The sequence below is a fragment of the Sciurus vulgaris genome (genome assembly GCF_902686455.1).
Source record: "Sciurus vulgaris genome assembly, chromosome: 7".
Classification (NCBI taxonomy): domain Eukaryota; kingdom Metazoa; phylum Chordata; class Mammalia; order Rodentia; family Sciuridae; genus Sciurus; species Sciurus vulgaris.
This window is the reverse complement of record NC_136467.1, coordinates 116,089,667-116,110,645: the sequence shown is the minus strand read 5'-3', so window position 1 is coordinate 116,110,645 and position 20,979 is coordinate 116,089,667. Positions and strand designations below refer to the sequence as shown.

Below are 20,979 nucleotides of genomic sequence, written 5' to 3'. Positions count from 1 at the left end.
GGGTTCGCGTAGAGGCACAGGGTGTCGTAGCAAATGTTATGGCTCAGATTAAACGATTGTTAATTAAAAAGCCACGGTAATTAATACTCCCTACGCCATATGGACCCGCGAAAAGACACAAAAGGTTTCTCCACGTGTACGGCTCCCCAGTTTTTCTTCCCCCTCCCCGACAAAGCACCCCAGGCCTTGGGTGCCCGCTTTGGCCTCAGGTAGGTGGAACTTGTCACTTCCGGCCAGGAGAGTTCCGAGGCCGGCCTTGGTCCTTAGAAGAGCCTGGAGCGTCAGGGGAAGTGGGAGCCCCGAGGCCACAGCGTGCCCCCAGAGCGGAAGAGGAGGCTGCGGCTTTGACCCAGCTTCCTTCCTTCCTACTGAGTCTGCTGACGCCCGCCGGGGACCTGGCCAAGGCTCCCCGGTGCCCGGCTCCCCGAAAGGAGGGATGGGAGACTAGGGCCTGCCCACATGTAGTACTGGAACCTCAGACCTAAGTCCTGGACCACCTAAAACTACTGAGCCTCCATTGGCCCCATGATGTGGTAGGAGAGGGGTCTGGAAAGGCCGGGGTGAGGATGAGAGCCCCACTTTTAGTCAATCCTAAAAAGATCTCTTATTCCCCTTGTGTGGAGGGAGAAAGCAGCCCAAGGGGCGGTGACTCCTGCAAGGTCCCATAGTTGGGCTTTGAAACCAGGTGATCTAATTCTCAGAGCTTCTGCTCTCTCCTGCAGGTGTTCAGCTGCTCTGGCTGGGAAAGGGGTGATGGGGAGGAGTGTGGTGGGAGGGTAGGGGTGTATGGAGGCAGGAGTGGAAGTGTAGGGAAGAGGGTGCTCTTGGAATATGTACCTCCAGTCCCAGAGCTGGCAGCTCAGGTCTACACTGGGTGGAGTCCTTTGGCAAAGGGATTCCAGCAGTGAGTCTTCATGTGGAGAAGTTGAGACCCAGAGAGAAGGCAAAACGCTCACAACTGACTTGTGGCGTAACAAGGGCCTGCTAGAGTCCAGACTCTATGGAGGCTGACTTCCTCCCCCACTCCCCTTGTAGTTACAGGGCACTGATAGCAAGGGCTGCCCCCAGCATCCCACCTCATCCCATCCCTAACTGCCTGGGCCCCAGGCATCCAGAATCTGCTCACCCACAGTGCTGGGAAACACCCCAGTCCTATTGCAACACCCTGTGGAGAGGCAGGAGGGATCAGGAAGCTGCTGGTATGCTTAACCTTGGAGGGCAAGTGTCCCAGGGAACAGGTGAGGATTTGGAGGTGACCTGGGAGTGCCTGCCATGCAGGTTTGGGGGCCCAGTGGTGGTGGGTGGGCAGGAGCATGGAAGGAGGTGTAGGGCTGTGTGTCAGCAGGGCGAAGGCCCCTGGAGGGGGCAGAGCTTGCCACATGGGAATTAATGCCATTCATACACCCTGCGGAAATGACTTTTCAAATGCATATAATCTCAAGCATGCAAATGAGAGGCTTGCTTCACCCTGTTTAATATGAATGATCAGTCCTTGAATAGCTATTATTACACGCCACATTGCAGCAATTATGTTGTTCAGTGGGTGTCGCTCTGTATCTCCCCCCATGAAAAGATAGGAAAGAAAGGGACACCTCTGCATCCTTCTCCCTTTTTTTTCTCCTTTTTCTAAACTTGCTGTCTGATCTACAACTTCATGGTGTTCTTAAATGTTGGAAGGGGACACTCTCCCTCACCCCAGGGAAGTAACTGCCAGATTCTCTTTGCTTTATCCTGTGTGCACACATATCCCTGAGGCTCTGGTCTTTGTCCCCTGGGGCCCAGGGGTCTCAGATCTCAGAGCAGCTAGACTTGGATTCCGGGCAGGCAGCTGCTCTCACCCCCAGCAGGGCCAGGGTTGGGGGAGTGGGAGATGGAGAGCCGTCTTCCCTTCCCCCTTTTGGAGCTGAGGCCCTGTCTTGAGAGGGGGAGTTGCTCCTCTAAGCTTCTAGGGTGGGTGGCTTCAGGGGAGGGGACTAGAGCCTGTGCTGTGGTGGGTGGAGGATGGCGCCCACCCCATCCATCATTTGGCAGCCACTAGCCCTCAGGCTGACATGGCCATTAAGGCCTGAGACCAAGTGCTCAATCTCTTCCAAACCATCACCCCCATCCTAGCCCTCGCCCCTCTCGGAGCCCAGGAGTGGGAGCAGAAGCTAGGGGTTGGGAAGCAAGCCCTTGGGAACATAGAGAAAAATTCACAAAACTGGGCACTCCAGTAGCATGGGGTGGAGGTGGGCAAGAGGGGCCACACAGACCCATCGGGAAGGGGACACAGGGAACAGTGGTGTGGCTCCCCACAAACCCTTAGCTGCTCTCTGTTCTCTCCCATCCCATACTCTTCCCTGCTTTGCTTCTAGTAGGGATAAAAACACCAAGTGGTCCATTGGTGAGAGAAGGGATCTTCCCTGGGAAAAAGGAGAGGATTTGGCCACCTTGGGGGAGGGACTAGGAAAGTAATTCCACCTCTTCCTGCTGTTTCTTATCAGTTACCTGCAAGGCCCTCACCCACCTAGGATCAGGGAGACCATGTGGTTATGATCAAAAGGGATCAAGAAATAAGGAAAGAACATTGGCTAGCTTCCATGGACTTTGCCAGATGCTCATTTGGCTTTTACCCCTTACAGGTCTGTGATTTGGGCCAAGTCATTGACCTCTCTGAGCCTGAGTCTTCACTTTTCACAATTAGGGTGGATGGGGAAGGGGCTGGTCCATAAAGGATGCTCCTCTCCTGGGTGCCTTGTATGCACTGCTTTATTTATTCCCCAAAGGACTCTAGGAGGTGGGATTAAATACTTTGACCGACAAGGAAACAGAGAGTTTGAGATGCGGCAGTAATCTGTGGTAGATGCCAGCCATGTTCAATTTGAGTGAAATCCATGTTCCTCTCAAGGTGCTATGGCTTTGTGGGGTATTGGGAATTTGAGGACAGCTTTGAATGCTATCGTTCCCCATATTCATTGCAGTCTGGGTACAAGCCCATGGGACATTAGAACCTCCATGACTCATGGAAGGGAGCTCAGACCTCTTCCTCCTCACTGCCATTGTCTCTCCTAGTTCTAGTTTCCTTTGCTGGGGTGGGAAGAGTTTCAGCTACTTCTTAAAAGTCATATCTGATCAGAGGATAAGACTTTGTTTTGGTTGAGGCACTTAACTCTGAACCCTCAGTTTTTATTTATTTATTTGGAACTGGGGATCAAACCCATGGCCTCATGCATGTTAAGCATGGACTCTACCACTGAGCTACCCCCCCCACCCCCCATTACTGGGAGGTGCTGATTGTGGAACCCAGAGCCTCAGTCATGCTAAGTGTTCTTCTACCCCTGAGCTACAGGCCCAGCATCATATTTTCCATCTGTAAATTGGTGTGATAATAACTATCTCCTGCAGTTGTTTTGGGTTTTTGTTTTTTGTTTTTTTTTTTTTTGGAGGTGCTGGAGATCTAGCCCAGAGCCTCCTGCATGCTAGGCAAGTGCTCTACCACTGAACTCCACCCCCAGCCTTCTGCAGTTCTTGAAAGGAGGAATGATGGTCTCTCATGGGCAGTTAGTATTGAGTGTCTACTTTGGGTCAGGTGCTGGGCTGAGAAGTTTAGAATGGGAATGGAATGTGGACCCAGGGCTTCTTTCACTGCAGACTTCCACACCTGTTGAGTGTCTGCCTCCCTGTAGGGGCTAGGTGGATGGAAGCCATCTTTACTGTGAAACAAAGAATGCTGATTAAGGCCTCCTGGGTCCTGGGGAGGCAGGCCCTGCCCTGAGGGAACTTCCTCTCTAGAAGGGAGGAAACCCCAAGTCCTTTACAGGTGTGGGGGGAGGGGTACCAATAGGGTCCCAGCGAACTGTTGCCTGCCTTTTATTGTGGGAACACCCTTTCTGGCCAGACCCCAACTCTTGCCCTCCCCTCCCTGACCTGGAGGGAGAGGCCAGAACAGGTTTAAGGCCCCAGGGGCTGGGCAAGGGCGTCATCTCCACCCTCCCCTCTGCGGGAGGTCTCCGGGAAGTGAGGAGGGGAGCAAATGGAGGCCTTAGCTAGTCTGGAGCTGCCCCTTACCCGGGCCTAAGGGAGATGTGGCATCGGGAGGGGTCCCAGGAGTGGCCTTTGGGAAGTTAGGGAGGGAAGTTCCAAGCCCCAGGGCGCCAAGGCCGGGTCTGAGCGGGGAGTAGGGGGTTCTGTGATGGCAGCGTTTGTGTTTGGGGGCATATCGGTTGCCGCCCTGGGTAGGACCCGCCCTGCCCGTCTAGCCTCGAGCCTCAGCCCCTCCCCCGTGTCTCTCCTCCTTCAGGTCCCGCTAGAGCGACATGATGGTGGAATCCGCCTCAGAGACAATCAGGTCGGCTCCGTCTGGTCAGAACGGCGTGGGCAGCCTCTCTGGGCAGGCCGATGGCGGCGGAGGGGCCGGGGCTGCAGGCACGGCTGCAGGCGGAGCAGGTAGGGACGCCGCGACTGGCGCAGACAGCAACGGCGAGATGAGCCCTGCGGAGCTTCTGCACTTCCAGCAGCAACAGGTAGGAACCAGTGCCCCTCCCAGAGGCCTCGTCCCACTCCCTCCTGGCCACCTGTGCGTGGCTGCGCCCACCAGTCAACCTCATTTTGACATTCTTGAGAAGGTCGGGCCTCCTGGGACTCCTGCGCCTCTCATTCTAGTAGCCACCCTGAGCCTAGGGGAGCCAGCGTTCCCCAGGGAAAGAGAGAAGTGGTATTGCAGCCCGAGTCTAAAGAGCTTGGAACAGTCCCAGAAATGACATAAGGACAGACAGACGCTGGGCAGTAGGCTTTGGAGTCTGTTTTGAGTGGGTGGTTGCCTCACTCTCCCCGTGCGCCTGCGCATTCCTGGCAAACTGACTAAATTAGCAGGGTTGTGTGTGTTTTGTGGGGGGTGCTTTGCACACAGGGGTATCTTCACTTTATTTGTATTATAAAACATTCCCCGCCTCCAAGTCTGCCTGAATCTCTGATCCAAGCTGTGAAGAGATTAAACTTTCAGGCACCAGGGGCCAAAGCCACCAAGAGGCCAAGAGAGGGAGGCAAAGGCAGGGCTCTATTTTTAGGACTCAGACTGGCAACCCTCTGTGTCCCCCTTTCCTCTCTGTGCCCATTTCTCTACCTTTAAGTGCAGGGTTCAGGAGTTCAAGACTAGCCTGCCTGAGGATCAAGAGGCACTAGGGTGGGGAGCCTGGTTGGGTGATGACAGAGCAGGGCCCCCAGGTCCCAGCCCTACCTGGGGCAAAAAAAGGGAAAATCATGCTTGACAAGTTCAGGAGAACCGGCCCAGCCAGCCCTGGCCTTGAGATTCTCTTCTTATTTGACTCTGTTCCTCAAACCACTGCTGGTGGCACTGGCTGTTGGGAACTCTGCTGGGAACATGGAAAAACAGGGTCTTTGGATGCCTGTCCCTGCCAACACCCCCAGCCCTGCTTCTGCTGTGTACCTGCTGTGCCATCATACCCCGATTCAGGGCTTGCTCCCCCTCTCCTCCAGTAACCCCTAAGGAGCCCTTTCCCATCAGACTCTTCAGAACCAGAGGTTAGACTAGAAGCAGCACCAACCCTGACCTGGTCAGTAAGTTCTAAAGTAAGAATGGAAGAAGCCTGGGTTAGGTCCCAGCCAGCCCCTTACCAAAGGCCTCCCTGAACCCTGGACATCCAAAATGCTGGGTTAGGATCAGATGCTGTTGCGTGAAACCCTTCTTACACTATGAACAAATTGAGGACTTTAAAAAAAACCACTCCCTCTTGCCAACAGTGGAGGTTGGAGCAGGAAGGGGCTCTTCCCTGAGGAGATGGTCCTGGGGGGTTTGCTGGCTCTCCTGAGCCTCCCTATGCAGGTTCCCTGGGGAAGAGACCCCCAGGGATTCTGTCTTCTGCTGGGTACAGAAGGTCAAAGGGCAAAATCCTACCCTTTATCAAAATAATGACAAAACACACCCCATCGGAAGTCCTCAAGGCCACCCGTTTTGTATGACTAGCCCTTCCCCTCCTGCACCACCATGCGAACAAAGCTATTAAAAGATTGGGGGAGATAACAAGACTTTCTTTTTAAAAAATTACTTAATGTGAAGCATGAGCCCAGGTCTCTCGACAGCTGGAGAGATGTTTGGGGTGGGGAGAGGCAGGACTGTCTGTGCTGATCAGGTTTCTGGGTTCTGCATTGCCGTGTTTTACCATCTATATTCCACATTCCAGTTATTCCTGTTTGTTTTGGGGAATATCCCAAAGTCCTGGAAAATCCTATATCGGTTTCACAAATAAACTGGGGTGGGGATTTGGAGGCAGGAGGAGGACTGTTTTATCCATTTGGGCTTGCTATGGGCGTAGTGCCCAGGGCCAAGGAAAATATTTGAGACTTAAAAAAGGTTTTGTTGGCTCCAATCTATGAAAAGAACCCTGCAAAATTAAAATTACAACATTTTCAATTAAAAATGAAACAGTCTGTGGGCCATTCGTCCACCCCCAATAGATGAATAATGCTTTGTGGGGAGCTGCAAGGGTCACCCTTTCCTGGTACCCCAAGAACACCTATTTGTGGGGCTAATAAATATGGCCCCTGGTTCCTCCTCCCTTTTGGAGGCCACGTTTCATGTGTACCATGCCATTAAATCGCCTGTCATCCCTGAAGGTCAGTTCTCACTTCAGATGAGGCAGCCGGAGGCAGATGCTGACATAAAGGCAGCAGCTACACCTCTATACCCCAGTCCCTGCAGGAATTAGAGAGAAGGTTCTTGGGCTAAACAGATGTGTGTTGGTAAGATGAGAGGGTGCCATTCTTGACATAAAGGTTCCCAGCCAGACGCCCTAAGTGCCTATTCTGGCATCCCTGTGAACTCCAGAGGCAGGGGGTTGAGAGATTGGGTCAGAGGATCCTGTGTAGGCCCTGTCCTGTTTGTGCCCCTCTTGGGTCTCCAAAGCCCTCTCCTTTTGTCTGTGTATTGCTCCCTGTCCCTCTGTTCTGGGTAAACACACCCTGGAAATGCAATCCTGGCCTTTGGGAGTTTCAGAGAGAAAGAGAGAGAGAGAGAGAGAGAGAGAGAGAGAGAGAGAAACACACACACACACACACACACACACACACACACACACACGGAGTCAGAAGTCAGGCTGGTGACAGGACTTTAGGCTGAAACAAACAGCACTAAAGAGGGCAGCCACGTCACTTCAGAACAAGAGCAGGCGCTTGGTTTCCATGCAACGAGCAAGCTGGGAGCTTATTTAAACAGAGGTTGGGGGGTGACCCAGCCCGCCTGCCAGGCCAGGTCTGCCTGCAGAGAGGGTCCATGGCCAGCTGCCCCATTTCAGCATTCCCAGCCCCCTTATTGGTGACAGAGCCAAAGGACCTTCACTCTGTCCCTGGGGCTTTCACCAGTCTATAGACTCAATCCCTCAGAGCCACTACCCAGAGAAGGCGGTGCCAGAGGACCGTGGGCCTTGGAGGCTTCAGTCATTCAGCAGACAGCCCTGAAGAGTTACGGATCCCCAGTTGCCAATGCAGAGCACCCTAGACTGGAGGGACATACTGGTACATAACCCCCTCTTTCATCAAGGCAAATACCTTCTACCCTGTGGCCCTCTTTTCTGCACCTCTACCCCATATGATGTTTTTTTCTTTAAAAGTTGTCCTTATGATTTGTATCAAGCTGATATCACCTATGTGAAAATGCTCCTAGTGTGGTGGGGCTAGGGTGGGGTTCCTAACCCCACAAATGCCCTTTGGGCTCTCTGATCAGGGACAGTCAGGGTTGGGAGAGGCATGCACCAGATTTTGGTAGGCAGAGAACCTGGGGAGGTCTCAGGGCCTGGACAGGGCACACTGGCGGAGGAGAACTGGACTTGGGGCTGGGAGGGCTGAGCCGGCAGGACCAGTGGGGGCAGGCAGAGCTGCTGGCGGCTGGGCTGGAAGGCTGCCTGGGCCTCTAGAGCGCATTCCCATTGTCCATGGGTTGCGGGGGTGACAGGTCAGAGAGGGTCACTGGAGGGTTGCCTAGCGTCTGGGAACTCCCACTGCAGTTGCCATGGCAACTGGGCCAAATCCCACCCTGTTCACATCCTGTGAGGAGATTCAAAAGGGTTGGGGGGCTCTATACATTAATGGGCTTTTAACTCACCCCCCCCTCCAAAGAAATGGGGGGGCAGAGAGTTGGGGGAGGGGAGAAGAAGAATGGAAGAGACTTTCCTCCTCCATCTGGTCTCCTCTGCTCAAGCTGCTTTAGGGGGATCCAGTGGGAAGGGAGGTTCCAGAGGGAAATCAGCCCCTCCCCACAATGCACACACTATCAACAGTTGTCTGTAGTCTCCTAGACCGGCATTTGGACTTTCTTTTCAGGACGCCCAGCCTCCTGCCCCAGATTCTGCCTCTGGTCCTGCACCTTCTGGCTTCTTGTCCTCCTGGAGACAGAGCCCCTTGATGTGCTGGGTTATGGAGGGAGGGTTGGGATCTGAGCTCCTCAGAGGGGGTGCTTAGAGACTTCACACCTGTTCACATTCATGCTAGCTGCTGGGAAATGCATAGAAACTTCACCTCAGCCTGGAAACAGTGTGATCAGGGCAGGTGAGAGGTGGCAGAACTGAGGGAGGATGTGTCAGAACAGAGCGCCCACCTCCACCACTGCAGAGGGTCACTCCACCAAAGGCCACCCTATCTTTTGCCTCAAGAGGAATTTAAACCGCAAAGGCAGAAGAAAGAGCCTGGGCCTGGAAGAGGGATCTCCCAGTCCCTGCTTTCTTGAGACTAGGAGTCCAGTCTCCCAGCAGGAGAGCTTCCTACCTCCCTTCTCACTTGGGTTGCTGAGGTCTCTGCCCATCTGCCTCTCCCTCCTTCCCCCTCCCTACTTCACCTCTCCCAATGGCTTTTTTTTTTTTTTTTTTTTCCTTTCCTTGTACTGGGGATGGAACCCGGGGACACTCTACCACTGAACTGCTTCCCGGTCTACCCTCCATTTTTGCAGTGTTGGGAATTGAACCCAGGGCCTTGCACATGCCAAGCAAGAGCTCTACTATTGAGCCCCATCCCCAGCCCTTTTTATTTTTTTATTTTGAGACAGGGCCTCACTAAGTTGTCCAGGCTGGCCTTGAACTTGTGATCCTCCTGCCTCAGTCTCCCACGTAACTGGGATTACAGACATATGCCAGCTCCTCACGCCATTTTGTTCCAGAATTCGTGTCCCTCCTGATAAGGATTTTGGGGATGAAGAAGAATTTGGGGAAGGTGGGTGAATGTTTCTCCTGAGGGTGTGGGATTTATATGAGGATCGAAGCATGAAGGGTTACACCCCAGGCCACCCTGTCAGGGCAGGACTCAACCGGGAGCCCTCAGCGGTTGAGCTGGTTTTTCTCCTGGAGGAGTGAGTGCCTTTACTCTGAGAAGCCCTATGGAGGTCCTCAGGAAGAGAATTACATGCTTGTACTCTGAATGCCACCTTAGAGCCCCCTGCAGAAGTGTCTAGGGGGCTCACTTAGCAGACCTTGCCCTAGACTTGTTTCTGCTTCCAGAGAACTCCACAGATAGGGCAAGCTGTGTGTCTGGGACATTACCAAGAATCTCCAAGAGGGAGGAAAGCCCCTGCCTGCTGCTACCCCTCAACCGCCCCTCTACTTTGTGACTTCACTCCTTGCCATTGAGTGAGCTTAGTCCCTTCTAAGCCCCTAGCCCCTTGCCCTGACTCTCAGGGGCTGTGAAGCTGGCGTCTTCTGTTTGGGGTTGGGCATGGGCTGCACTGTCACTGGAAGCTGCTGAGGATCTGTCACCACTCTCCACAGCCCTCCAGCATTTGGAGCAGCAGCTCCAGGAAGGGAGAGGATGGAGGAGCCCTGCAAAGGATGGTGGTCCTTTTTCTGGACTCTGGTTCATTTGCTAACGCTCATCTTTCGGAGGCCAGAGAGCCAGTTCCTCGTGGAGAGGAGGCGCCTTCCAGATAGATGCAGGGCTGGGTCCTGAAACTGGCACTGGGGACCCTGCATGTGTCTCCCACCCACGTGGGCCTGTCTGTGTCTGTGCCTTGCTGGTTTTCATTTTAATGGTTCTAATTTGAGAATGTGCCGATGTCATTTTTACGAGGTTGGTGTAAAAAAAATTTACAGCCTTTTCCAAAAAGCTTTTCTTTTTTTTTTTTTCTCCAAGGGAAAAAAGTGTAGAATCACTTCGGGGGTTTTATGGTCTCTTCTCCCCAACCCTCCTGGCCCCCCCGCTTCTCTGTGTAATTTCATTTTTATGTTTCTTTGCTGGAGGACAAGACCTGGCTGGTCAAGAACTTATATCTACCCTGGTCAGTTGTGGCCACTGATCTCTGACCCCTTCTCCCTGTACTCCTTCCCTCTACCCTCTAGTCGCTGGGGAGTTGCATTTTAAAGGGCGGGTGTTCGTTTCAAATCAGGTAGTGCTTATTAGGTTCCTGCTGTTTACTAAAGTGGGCTAAGTAGCTGCCCTCCAAGATTGTATCACTTTCTACTCAAAACCCTCCACTGATTTTTTTCCTCAAGTATAGAAGGAACTAAAGAATGTGTGTGTGTGTGTGTGTGTGTGTGTGTGTGTGTGTGTGTGTGTGTGTGTTATATAAAGAATATATATATTTTTTATATATATATAAAATTGTCCCTGTGGAACCTGGCCTCACACACTTCTGGGGCTTCGCCTCAGGCTGCTCTGCTCAGCCTTGCTGGCCTTTTTCGTTCATAATGCACCAAGTTTTTCCTACCTTGGGGCCCTTGTCCTGTCTGTGAATTCCACCTCGAATCTGCTCCCATGGACAGTTGCCTCCTGCTGTTGCCAAGGGTCTCCTCAGAGGCCTCACGTGAGGTAGCCCACCACCACCCTCTCCATGAGGCCAGGGGTTGCTCTCCTCTTTGTTTAGCGTCTGCACCAGTGCCTTGGAAGGTAAGCCCCTAGGTGCGACACCATGCAGGTGCCTCCTGGGATGCAGTAACTCTGAATTATTATTGGTCTCCCGGTGGTAGCCATCCTGGGGCAGAGGCCATGGGCTTTCCTGGGAATGCTCTTCAGGTCTGAGAGAAGGTGAGGGAGCCAGCACCCTCAAACCCTTCTAGCCCCCGCTTCTCCTAAGTTCAGCCTACTCCACAGAATGTTAAATTTTCACAATAATTTGGATATGATTGAATTCCAATTTTGCCAAAATGTACCAGAGACACAGCTTTTGAGTTTTATTTTTGCTGCCCCTCCCCACAATCCTGGCTTCTGGCTCCTCTTCCTCTGCAGAGCCCAGCTTCAGGCCTAGTCTATCTTCTATTCAGGTTTTGCTTTTGCCACTGCGTCCCTCTGGATCTCCATGTTCTCATTTATAAAGTGAACTAGATCAGTATAAATATAAATAGGTGTGTATGTGTGTGTGTTTCTGACCCACTAAATTGATGTTATGACCCACCATTGGATCGTGATCAGTAATTTGAAGGACACACGCCTGGATGCCCTCTGCACCTGCAGCTCACCAGGGCTGCAGTCTGTGACAGCCCTTCTAGCTTGTCTCCCTGATCAGCACACCTCTGCTCTCTCAGACACACAGAGAGTAAGGCGGGGAGCCCAGTATGAAGCTGGCAACCTCCAGCCTGGTGAAAGGACTGGTAACAGCCCTGTGCTTGATTTCCTTGGGGACAAGGAGACTTCCCCCTACCTCCCAACTCAAATCTTCAGCTGCAGAAATGAGGGTGTCGTCTCATCCTGGAGGTGAGAGACCCCACTGCCCTAAGACAGGTTTTCTTTTCATAGCCACCCCCCTGTTGCCTCCCAGCTACAGCTCAGGTCCCTCCATGCCAGCACCCTGCCTAGATGCCATCCGTCATAAGCCGTTTGTTCCTAATTGCAGAGATCCTGCTAATGACTTGCAAATCGGGGTGGGGGTAGGAGAGTGCAGCTTCATGAAGGAGACTGTTCTTAGTCTGTGGGGGCCCCTGGAAGAGGATTTGGTGAGAAGGCCTTCTGGGTGGTACTGGGCAAATGACCAGGAGCTGCCTGGTAAAAGAAAAATGAGTTATAATAGTTAATGTTCATCCAGGACCCACTGAGTGCCAGGCACTGTGCTGAGCCCTCCATGTACATTGTCCCCTGTATTCTTCACAGCAACTCTGTGAAATAAGTGTGGAGTTAGCCCAGTTTCACAGAAGAAACAGGTTCACAGAACTGATCTGACGTCGCCAAGGTCACTCCGTGTATGCGGAGCCAGGACCAGGGTCTGTGACTGAAAAGATGATGCTGCTTCCCTTGAGGAGAGTGGACCTTGTCCGCCCAAACCATAGAGCTGGGAATGTGATTTTCAATGCAAGGCCTCAAAGGAAGAAAATGAGGTTTAAGGGGCCAAATGGCTGCTAGTTTTCCATTCCGCCCTCAGCCTCCACTCCTTCCTTCCTTCTCCCTCAAGTGTCCCCTGTGGCTTGTCCCAAGTGTGGGCTTCCAAGTGCCTTTCCCACCAGGACTGTGTTTGGACACCTCTGGTTTATAGGAAAGGGACACTGAACCCACCTTGTTCCTGGGGATTCCTCGAGGATCTTGACCTAGAGAGCTTCACCTCCCCTCCACACCAGAGAATGCACAAGACTGGGGCAGAGCAGATGCAAAGGCCTCACTGACTGTGTAGGGTCTCGAGGCCCCTCAGTGGGGGTGACGTGGTAGCTTGGCAGTCAGAAGTATATGGATTCTTACAACGTCTACTCTTGGGACCTTGGCCTCAGTTTCCTTGTCCATAAAATGGAACAGTGACATCTGCTCTGCCTGATTCATGCAGTGACGCTTCTGTTAAATGCTAGTAGAAAAACTTTGAAAAGTGCAAGGCAATGTGTAACTGTTAGCTCTCGAACTTGGGGTCAGCCTGTGCTTGCCTCCTGTGTTCAGCCTGGACTAAAACGAATCTTACTGATAGGTATTGCTTATCTGCCATGGACTGGCAGCTGAGGGGCTCACAGCTACATTTGAAAACATCCACACTTTTAAGGAGGCTCCACTCTGGTTGGCATATCAAAGAAGCTGGGGTTGGATGTGTTGGGTCAGGACCTGTTGTAGGCAGTCCGGAGATTTTATCAGGCCCCAGTGACAGTGTGGACACTGGCCTTGGTACCTTCCGCTGTTGGGTGTGATTCAGATTGGGCTTTGGAAAGTCTCGATGTACATCATCCCCAGGGTGACCACTCTAAAGTAGGGAGGGCATCCTAGGCCAGAGGGACCCCAGGCTCCCAAGCACTATCCTTGGCTGGGGATCTGGGTGTATGGATGGTGAGGCCGTGAAGTAGAACCTGAAGCAGCACTTAAAGGGCACTGAGCATGGGTGAGGAGGCCGTCTGAGGAGGGGTGCTTAGCCCAAGCCCGGAATCTGCCCAACACTCCCACCACTTGGCACAGGCAGCATGGTCCTTAGGTGGGACCTAGTACCATCTAGTCAGGGCTGGGCTGTAGGCTTATTATATGAAGTGCTCTCACACAGCACCATGGGCTCCCTGTTTCCCCCAGGCCCAGGTCTGCACCTGGTGGGTGACTGTGAACGTGAGTGAACAAAGAATGAGAAATGCATGGGTGAGATGGGAGCCAGGATCTGGGGCCCAGGTCTTCTCCAGTCTCCTGCTGCTACCAGCACTGCTCAGCTACTCTGCCTGCCCTCGGGATTGTTTCAAGACCCCCTCTTTCCCTCTTTGCGGTGTGGCCATGTATGGGAACACCCCTTGTCTACTTAGTGCACTGGCCCTTCTGGTGGCCCCGCCTCCTCTAGGAGGCCTCCCCAGCAGAGGAGGTCTCAGCACCCCTCAGGCTGCCCACACTGGTATCTGCAGAGTCCTCATCACAGCACTGGAGGCCCTTGGGACCGACCACACACCTGTTTCTCTGTATCCCTCCCACCTGGCATGGCCCCTAGGTACTTCATAAGTTAGATGTGAATGAAGGAGGGCGGACTGGGAGAAGGAACTGACAGCCAGGTAGAGCGGGAAGCTTGGGCCCCATCTAGGGGCTTCCAGGGCAAGGGGTGGGGCGGAGCCTCCCGGAATGAGATTTCAAGACCCTGTCATTTCTTTCTTGTAAATCTTGTAATTTCATGCTCCAGGGGATCAGTGAGGAGTGAATGCAACTCTTCTGACCACTCCCCAACCCCAGGACACTGAGCGGGGCTCTCCCCCACAAAGTCCCCTAGAACCCCTCCTCTACCATTCTCAATCCCCATGCAGAGATCTGGGGTGCTTCATCTTCTGGCCCTGACCAGTGTCCCCTTTGGGTCACCTGGGCTGGTAGACTCTTCTCCCACTACCTTGCCCCCTGGCCTCTGACCCCAGGGCCCCCTCCATGCTAACTCCACCTTTAGATTAGTCCTGGAAGAAGTCAGTAAAAGCCAGCTTTTTACATCTGTGACTCCTTCCTGGTGACCACCTGGCCACCTCCTTGCCTCTCCTCACCCAGCAAGGTGTCCACTTCCCATGGGTTCCCAGAGCCCACTCAGATTTCTGCTTTCCTGCCTTCCTCTGAAAGCCCAGGAGTTTCTCTGGGTGTGGAGGCCACAAAGGGGCCCTGGAGACTGCTGAGGAGACTTATGGTCCCATGTAGATGCCAGGGTGCATTTAGCGACCATCCTCAGGCAACTCAACCCAAGCACCCTGGAGGCGGGCTGTGGATGTGGGGAGGGAAGGGCCAAGGTGGGGTGTCTGCTGTGGGCTGCGCAGCCATGCTGGGGTGTTGGTTGGGAGGTGAGGGAGGACCACACTTCCACTGGAAAGGTTTTGCTCTGAAGGTGATTGAGGGAGGGTAGGTGAATGGCCGTGCGTGTGAGGAGAAACCCTGGTGTGGACACAGACGTGAGGGCAGGCGGGCGGGCCTTGTTCCTTTAACAAGTCACACGCTGCCAGGCTGCGCTGGGGGAGGCAGGTAGAGCACCTCTGGGAGCAGCCCAGAGGGAAGGCTGGACACCTCCCGAATGCCGACAAGGTGCCAGCACTGCTCCCTTAATCCCCCATCGTTCAGAGGCAGCTAGTGTCCCAGTTTTGCAGATAAGGGAATGGAAGTGCAGAGAGACAGAATGACCTGCTCAAGGTCACAGCTGGTAAGTGGTGCAGTCAGGATTCGAGCCCAGGTCTGCCTTGTGCCAAAACCTGCGGGCCTCAGGGGCCTGGACACACTGCTCTGGCTCCTGAGCAGGTCTTCGAGGAACCTGGAGGCGGACAGGTCCCCACAACCCCACTGACCCAGATTGAGGTGTAGAAGGCTTGGCTGACCTTCTGGAGAATTTTCTGGGCCTCCTGACACCTCACTGTCCTGCTAGACTTCTGACTGAGCAGCTCCCAGGTCCCTGACTCCTTGATGTCACACTGACCTGCTGGAGCTGCTCCTCCATGAACGTCACACCCTTTCCACTCCTGGGACCCCTCACCCCACACTCTTTCCACTCCTGGGACCCCTTACCCCACACCCTTTCTCCACTCCTGGAACCCCTCACCCCCCACCCTTTCCACTCCTGGGACCCCACAGGCTCATGCACCATGGCCTCCAAGCCCAGACGCTCATGCACCCTGCTCATCAGGGGTGGCCTTTAAGACTCCGTCTAATTCTGCCAGTGCCAGGCCTTGTACCCACTCTCCCTGGATTCTGCAGACCCTGTGCCCCGACCGCTAGGCTCTGCCTTCATCCCCTCCCCTATGCAGCCTCACTCCCCAGTGACTGCCGCTCCCTTGGTACCCACACTGATCCCTCACCCCAATAAGGCAGATGACCTTGGACCCAGGCTTCCTGGGCTCACACCCGTTTCTGATACCACCAGGCTATATGATCTTGGCCATGTTACTTAACCTTCTAGAGACTCAATTTCCTCATCTGCAAAATGGGGCTGATAATCCCTACTTCAAGCCTTATGATGGAAGATTCAGATCTTGCCTATAAAGAGCTCGACACATGGCAGATGCTGAACAGAAAGTACCTGTTATTAATGCCCTGAGCCCACCCCCTGCACTTTCCCCTGGAGTCCTTTTTGACCACTGACCCTTCCATTTGCTGTCCCCATTGAGCCCAACAGAATCTCACTGGTCCCTGAGTGAGTCTGTTTAGGCTATGGTTCCGACAGTGGCAGTACTGAACCTGATGTGGACCTACGACCCTCTCACCCCTAAGCCTTCTGCCTTCCCTCTGGCACCTTCCTTTTACTGCCCTGGACTCTCCCTGCTGGAGCAGTGCAGCTCACTCAGCCCCTGTCTTGCAGGCTCTTCAGGTGGCCCGGCAATTCCTGCTGCAGCAGGCCTCCGGCCTGAGCTCCCCTGGGAACAATGACAGCAAACAGTCTGCCTCTGCTGTGCAGGTGAGGGGGGCGCCAGCTGGCACAGGGCTGGGATGGGGGTGGGGCCAGACCCAGGGTGGTCCTGGCACCAAGGGAGGTCAAGGACCCCACGGAGAACTGCTCTTGCCAGTCCCCAGTGCCAAAAAAGTGGGCACCTTTCCAGAAGGAAATAGAGTCACTGCAGGCTGGAATCCAGGCACTTCCACTTTGTCCCCAACTCTACCTGATCAGCCAGGCCTCCTCCAGCCTTGCTGCCTCTTTGTCCCTGGGAGTCTGCATCTGTCTGCAGTTCTCGCTGCCTCTGTCCCTCTCTGGCTGGGTTTCCCCTTCCCTGCCTCTTCCCCTGGGTTCTCAGTCCCTTCTCATGTTTCTCTGTCCCTGTGGGTCACCCTGTCCTCTCTCTCTGTCCCGCCGTCTCCGTTGCAGGTCGCTGGGTCTCCCTCTCCCTTCCCCTGTCTCTCACCATGAACTCTCTGCAGGTCTTCCCGCGTTTCCTGTCTCTTGATGTCTCTGTCTCTTTTGTTTTCCTTGCACAATCTGCCCTTTTTCCCCTTCTCCCTCCCCCCAGCTTGCCGGCCCATCTGGCTGGCTGGCTGGGGGAGGGGGATCTGGGGGCCTGGGGGCCAGGGAGCCAGGCCTTCTGTTTACTTTTTGCGTCACAAAGAACTTTGGAGACTTGTCTGAGTCCTGGATGGGTCACCACTCGGGCAGCACTCCCTCCCCCTCCCCAGCAGCAGGAGCTGGGGACTGGGGAGAGGATTAGGCAGGGCTTTGAAAGGAAGTTTATCTAAGGGAGGAAGGGCAAGCGTGATGCCCAGCAAGCCAAGCGGATCCTGAGATCCTGAGCCCCCAGCCCGTGCTCTGGAGTCAGAGGGCTGGGGGGTTAGAAGGGTGGGCCGCGATGCTCTCAGAGGTACCCGGGACTGGCCTTGGTCCTGGGGGAGATTCCGGTGCTCTGGCAAAGCATCTGGCTTTATAAAAAACAGTATGTTTGGGAACCGCTTTGAAGAAGCTCAAAGTGCTGGGCAGCTGTGCCGCTTTAGTAGTCCTGTAGCCTCTTTGAATAATCTGGAACCTGCAGGACAGCCCTCACTGCAAAGGGGCTGGGCAAAGATGGGTGTGGCCAAGTGGGGGTGGGGACAGAGTCTGGAAGAGCAGCCAAGGGGGAAGAAAGAAGGTCCTTACCCCCAGGGGTATCAGGACTGGGGGGACTTCCTACATACACCTCCTGCACTGCAGTGGCCTTCGGCTGCTCTTCTGAATTCTCCCCACACTTAAGACCTCCTTCCTCCAGCAGTGAGGGGTAAGCTGTGGAACAGGAGTGTTCCCCCAAACCAGCAAGAGGCCTGCAGACCTGAGGCAAGAGGGAATGAGCCTTGTGGTAGAGGGACTGAAGTCAGACATCAGGAAGAACTTCCTGGCTGGGTATTGGGGTAGGAGATTTGAAATAACTTACTAGGACCACCTTGCAGACGAGGAAGCTGAGGCCCAGAAACACTAACTAAATCATGCAAAATCACACCACTAAGAAGGGGCAGAGCCTGGACTTGAACTCAGACTATTAGTCCCAGAACTCACCCTTTCAGTCCCCAAGTTGGGATGCCGCATGCTTAGCACAGTAAGAGCACCAGTAGCACCAAGTCCAGAAACTGGGACCGGTAGTTTTCTGGGTCTCAGGGAGTGGCTGCCCTCAGCACTGTGTCTGATTCCCCTAGAGCGCCTTATGCTGAGCTCTCTTGATACCCAACATCCCCATCCTAAGTTCACAGTCTCCAAGGAGGTGGGGTCTCTGTCCCCAAGTAGGGTCCAGGGATTAGAAATGGCTTTTCTATGAGTTGCAGACTGGTGGGGAGAGGCCAGAGCCAGGGCCGGGCAGGAAAGTGCATGTCGTAGATTTGAAACTTGAGCAAAGTGGGTCATAGGAGAGGTTGATGGTGGCCAGGCTCCTCAGGCTGCCACTGTGTTCCCCAGCGGGGTTACCTGCCCACTGCCCTCCCAGCCAGGTTCACTAGAGTCAGGCACAGAGGAGCCGCCACATTAGGGCTTCGGCTGCAGCCTAGGGAGGTTGCCTGGTGTGGCCAGGTCTGGACCTCAGGCAGGGAAGTGTGGACCACAGAGCAGTGCGGGTACCTGGAAGGTGGGGTGGGGATGGCTGTGGCCAGGACCAGGTCCCTTGGCTTTGTCTGCTCCCCATCTGGTATATCTGAAAGTTCTTCTGTTTTTGTTTTTGTTTTCTTTTTGGTCCTGGGGATTGAATCCAGGGGTACTTAACCACTGAGCTACATCCCCAGCCCTTTTTATTTTCTATTTTGAGACAGGATTTTGGTACATTATTGAGGCTGGCCTCCAACTTGCCATCCTTCTGCTTCAGCCTCCTGACTAACTGGGATTACAAGCTTGTGCTACTGTTCCCAGCCTGGATTTCTTCTTAATATCCCATCACTATTTTGCTGCAGCTCCAGTGCAGAATAAGGCTAAGGACTGAAGGGAGATAACCCACACCATGCCCCAGCCTGCTCTCTACATTGCTCCTCATTCACCTGAGATCCCCAGACCCCACACTTAAGATGTGGAATTTGGATCCTTCACTCCGACACCAAATTGCATCTACCCTGGTCCCAAATTGCATCCACTCCAACCCTTAGCCCCCAAAGGAGCTACCTCTGTCAGGCACTGTCCCAGATCTTTCCGGTCAGGTTATCCTGTACTCATGGTGGGTAGCGGGCTGGGGCCTGAGCGCTGCTAGGGGTGGGGCTGGATCAGCTGCTGGCATCAGGCTGGCTCCCCCTGCCAGGGCTTCAGTAAGCATTTAGCTGCCCTGGCCGCTCTCCAGATGGGGACTTGCAGGCCTTGCCCAACTTACTAGCTGACAGATGCCTATCCCAACACATCCCAGTCTAGGAGGCCCACAGGGATGCCAGGGGAGCTCCCGCTCCAGTCTCAGAATCCCAAGGGGCAGGTGGGAGGTGATTAGGTTCTGCCATCCCACTGACCCTTCCTGGGTCCATTGGGCTACCTGGGACAAGTACATACAAGGCAGTCCAGCTTTCCAGAGCAGCCTGTGCAGCAGCACTCAGCCAATTGGCAGGGATGGCCAGGAGGCCAGGAGGCCTTCCAAGGACATCTCTTCCATTCTGCCTCCAAGGAGGAAAGCCCAAGGGAGAAAGGCACATCCTTTCCTGCGTGCTACTGTCAGTGACTCACGGTCCCGGTACCTGGAAAGATCCTCGCGGTGTGTCTGGCCTCAGTCTCTCTTGCTGTGGAACATGTCCTTCTCCTCTAGCTTGTTCTTTACGTGACAAGCCTGGTGCTTCAGTTTTCAGTGACCCTTCCCTCTATTATCCCTTTTGGAGCAGGGCAGGCTATTTAACCTCTTCAGGCCAAAGACAATGGTGCCCTCCTCACAGGGTTGTTGTGGAGATTCATGGAGATGAGCCACATAAAGGGCTTAGCCAAGTAACTGCACCTGCTCGGTCACAGCATCCTCTGTGCAGCTGTGGGGTGGGGAGGGCAGATAATCCAAACCCCAGTAAACGGTTGGGGAAACTGAGGCCAGGTGACTTCAAAGAACAGGAAATAGCAGGGATAAGAGCCTAGATTACTGGACTCTATTCAGGGCTGGGAGCTCATCACTACATAATGCCTCTCATTGCTGGATGTCCCTGTGGGAGGAGGAAAGAAAGGACAACCTGTGGTACCTACTCAGCATTAGACACTACCAGCCGAGCCTTTTGCAACCCAGGTCTTTGATAGTAAGACCCAAGTTCTCTGAGAAGCCACCTGTGGACTCAGGATCTGGTTCTGCAAGGAGGATGGCTATGTGCCATTGTCTGACCCCAAGCTTAGATCTCCTTGGGGTGTGGGTCATGACACCCCAGCAGGCTGGCTTCCAGAGAGTTCTGCTGGGATACAGCTACAAAAAGGGCAGCTCACCTTTGGAATCTCAGCCACAGTGGCCCCTTCAGCTCCAAGATGGCCCAGGCCTGTTCCAGGTTGGGGCAGGCAGTATGGAAAACTGGACTCCATGGACTTCAGACATGGACTAGAACCCCTGCCCTGCCACTTAAGGCCACCAGACCTCTCTGATATACTCAAAGGTAGAAGTGGGGTTTAAAAACAAACCAGGAAGCTGCCCTGGGCTCATGTGCACATCCCCCGCTGCCTTATCGGTCCCTGGGTCCCCATTCACATGGTTTGTCCACGTCGAAAAACTAGGTCAGGTTGTTACCCCTGTGGACTGGGGTAAGGGAGTAAGCCCAGGTAAGATCCCAGCCACTAGTTTTATGGGGGACATAAAAAGAGGTGGAGGCAGTGGCACTTCTTGCTGTCTCTGGACTCACTGCACCTCCCTGCGGTGAGCCACCCTGTGCCTGGGGATTTCCTCAGCCATGGTTTAGGGGTGGCTGGGTGCTGAGTTGTGGCCCTGCTGGGGATTGGGAAGGGAAGCAACTCCTTCCCCAGCCTTCAGGCGGGGCAGAGCCTGGAGAGGGCTGACCCCTGGGGAACTCACCTGTCCTTGCATGCCACTCCTCCTTGACTGTGTTGGCCCACACCTCTCTCTCCCTCCCTCCCTGGGCCTTCAGAGGGGCCTCTGGTCTGCTGGGGAAGGCATTTCAGCTCAGAGGAGCAAATACTTAGTGCCTACTGTGTGCCAGGCCCTCTGCCAGGGCTTGGGAGTGCTGTGCACACAGGGCCCAGAGTGGGCCGGGTGGCAGCCCCATCAGAAGACCTGTCCTGCTGAAACA

At 54.2% G+C, this 20,979-nt stretch overlaps 1 protein-coding gene across 7 annotated transcripts in view; it reads left to right on the top strand.

The window, feature by feature from the left end:
• The window catches only part of FOXP4 (forkhead box P4), a 49,643-nt gene that overhangs the window by 14,310 nt on the left and 14,354 nt on the right, over nucleotides 1-20,979 (top strand). For 5 of the 7 annotated variants that reach the window (XM_079147767.1, XM_079147765.1, XM_079147766.1 and 2 more), the window contains exons 2-3: nucleotides 4,280-4,502; nucleotides 16,160-16,255. In XM_079147767.1, coding sequence (XP_079003893.1) covers nucleotides 4,296-4,502; nucleotides 16,160-16,255 — 303 coding nt within the window. In that variant the 5' untranslated portion in view covers nucleotides 4,280-4,295. The remainder of the gene's footprint in view (nucleotides 1-4,279; nucleotides 4,503-16,159; nucleotides 16,256-20,979) is intronic. The other 2 variants (XM_079147770.1, XM_079147768.1) reach the window with 1 other exon arrangement.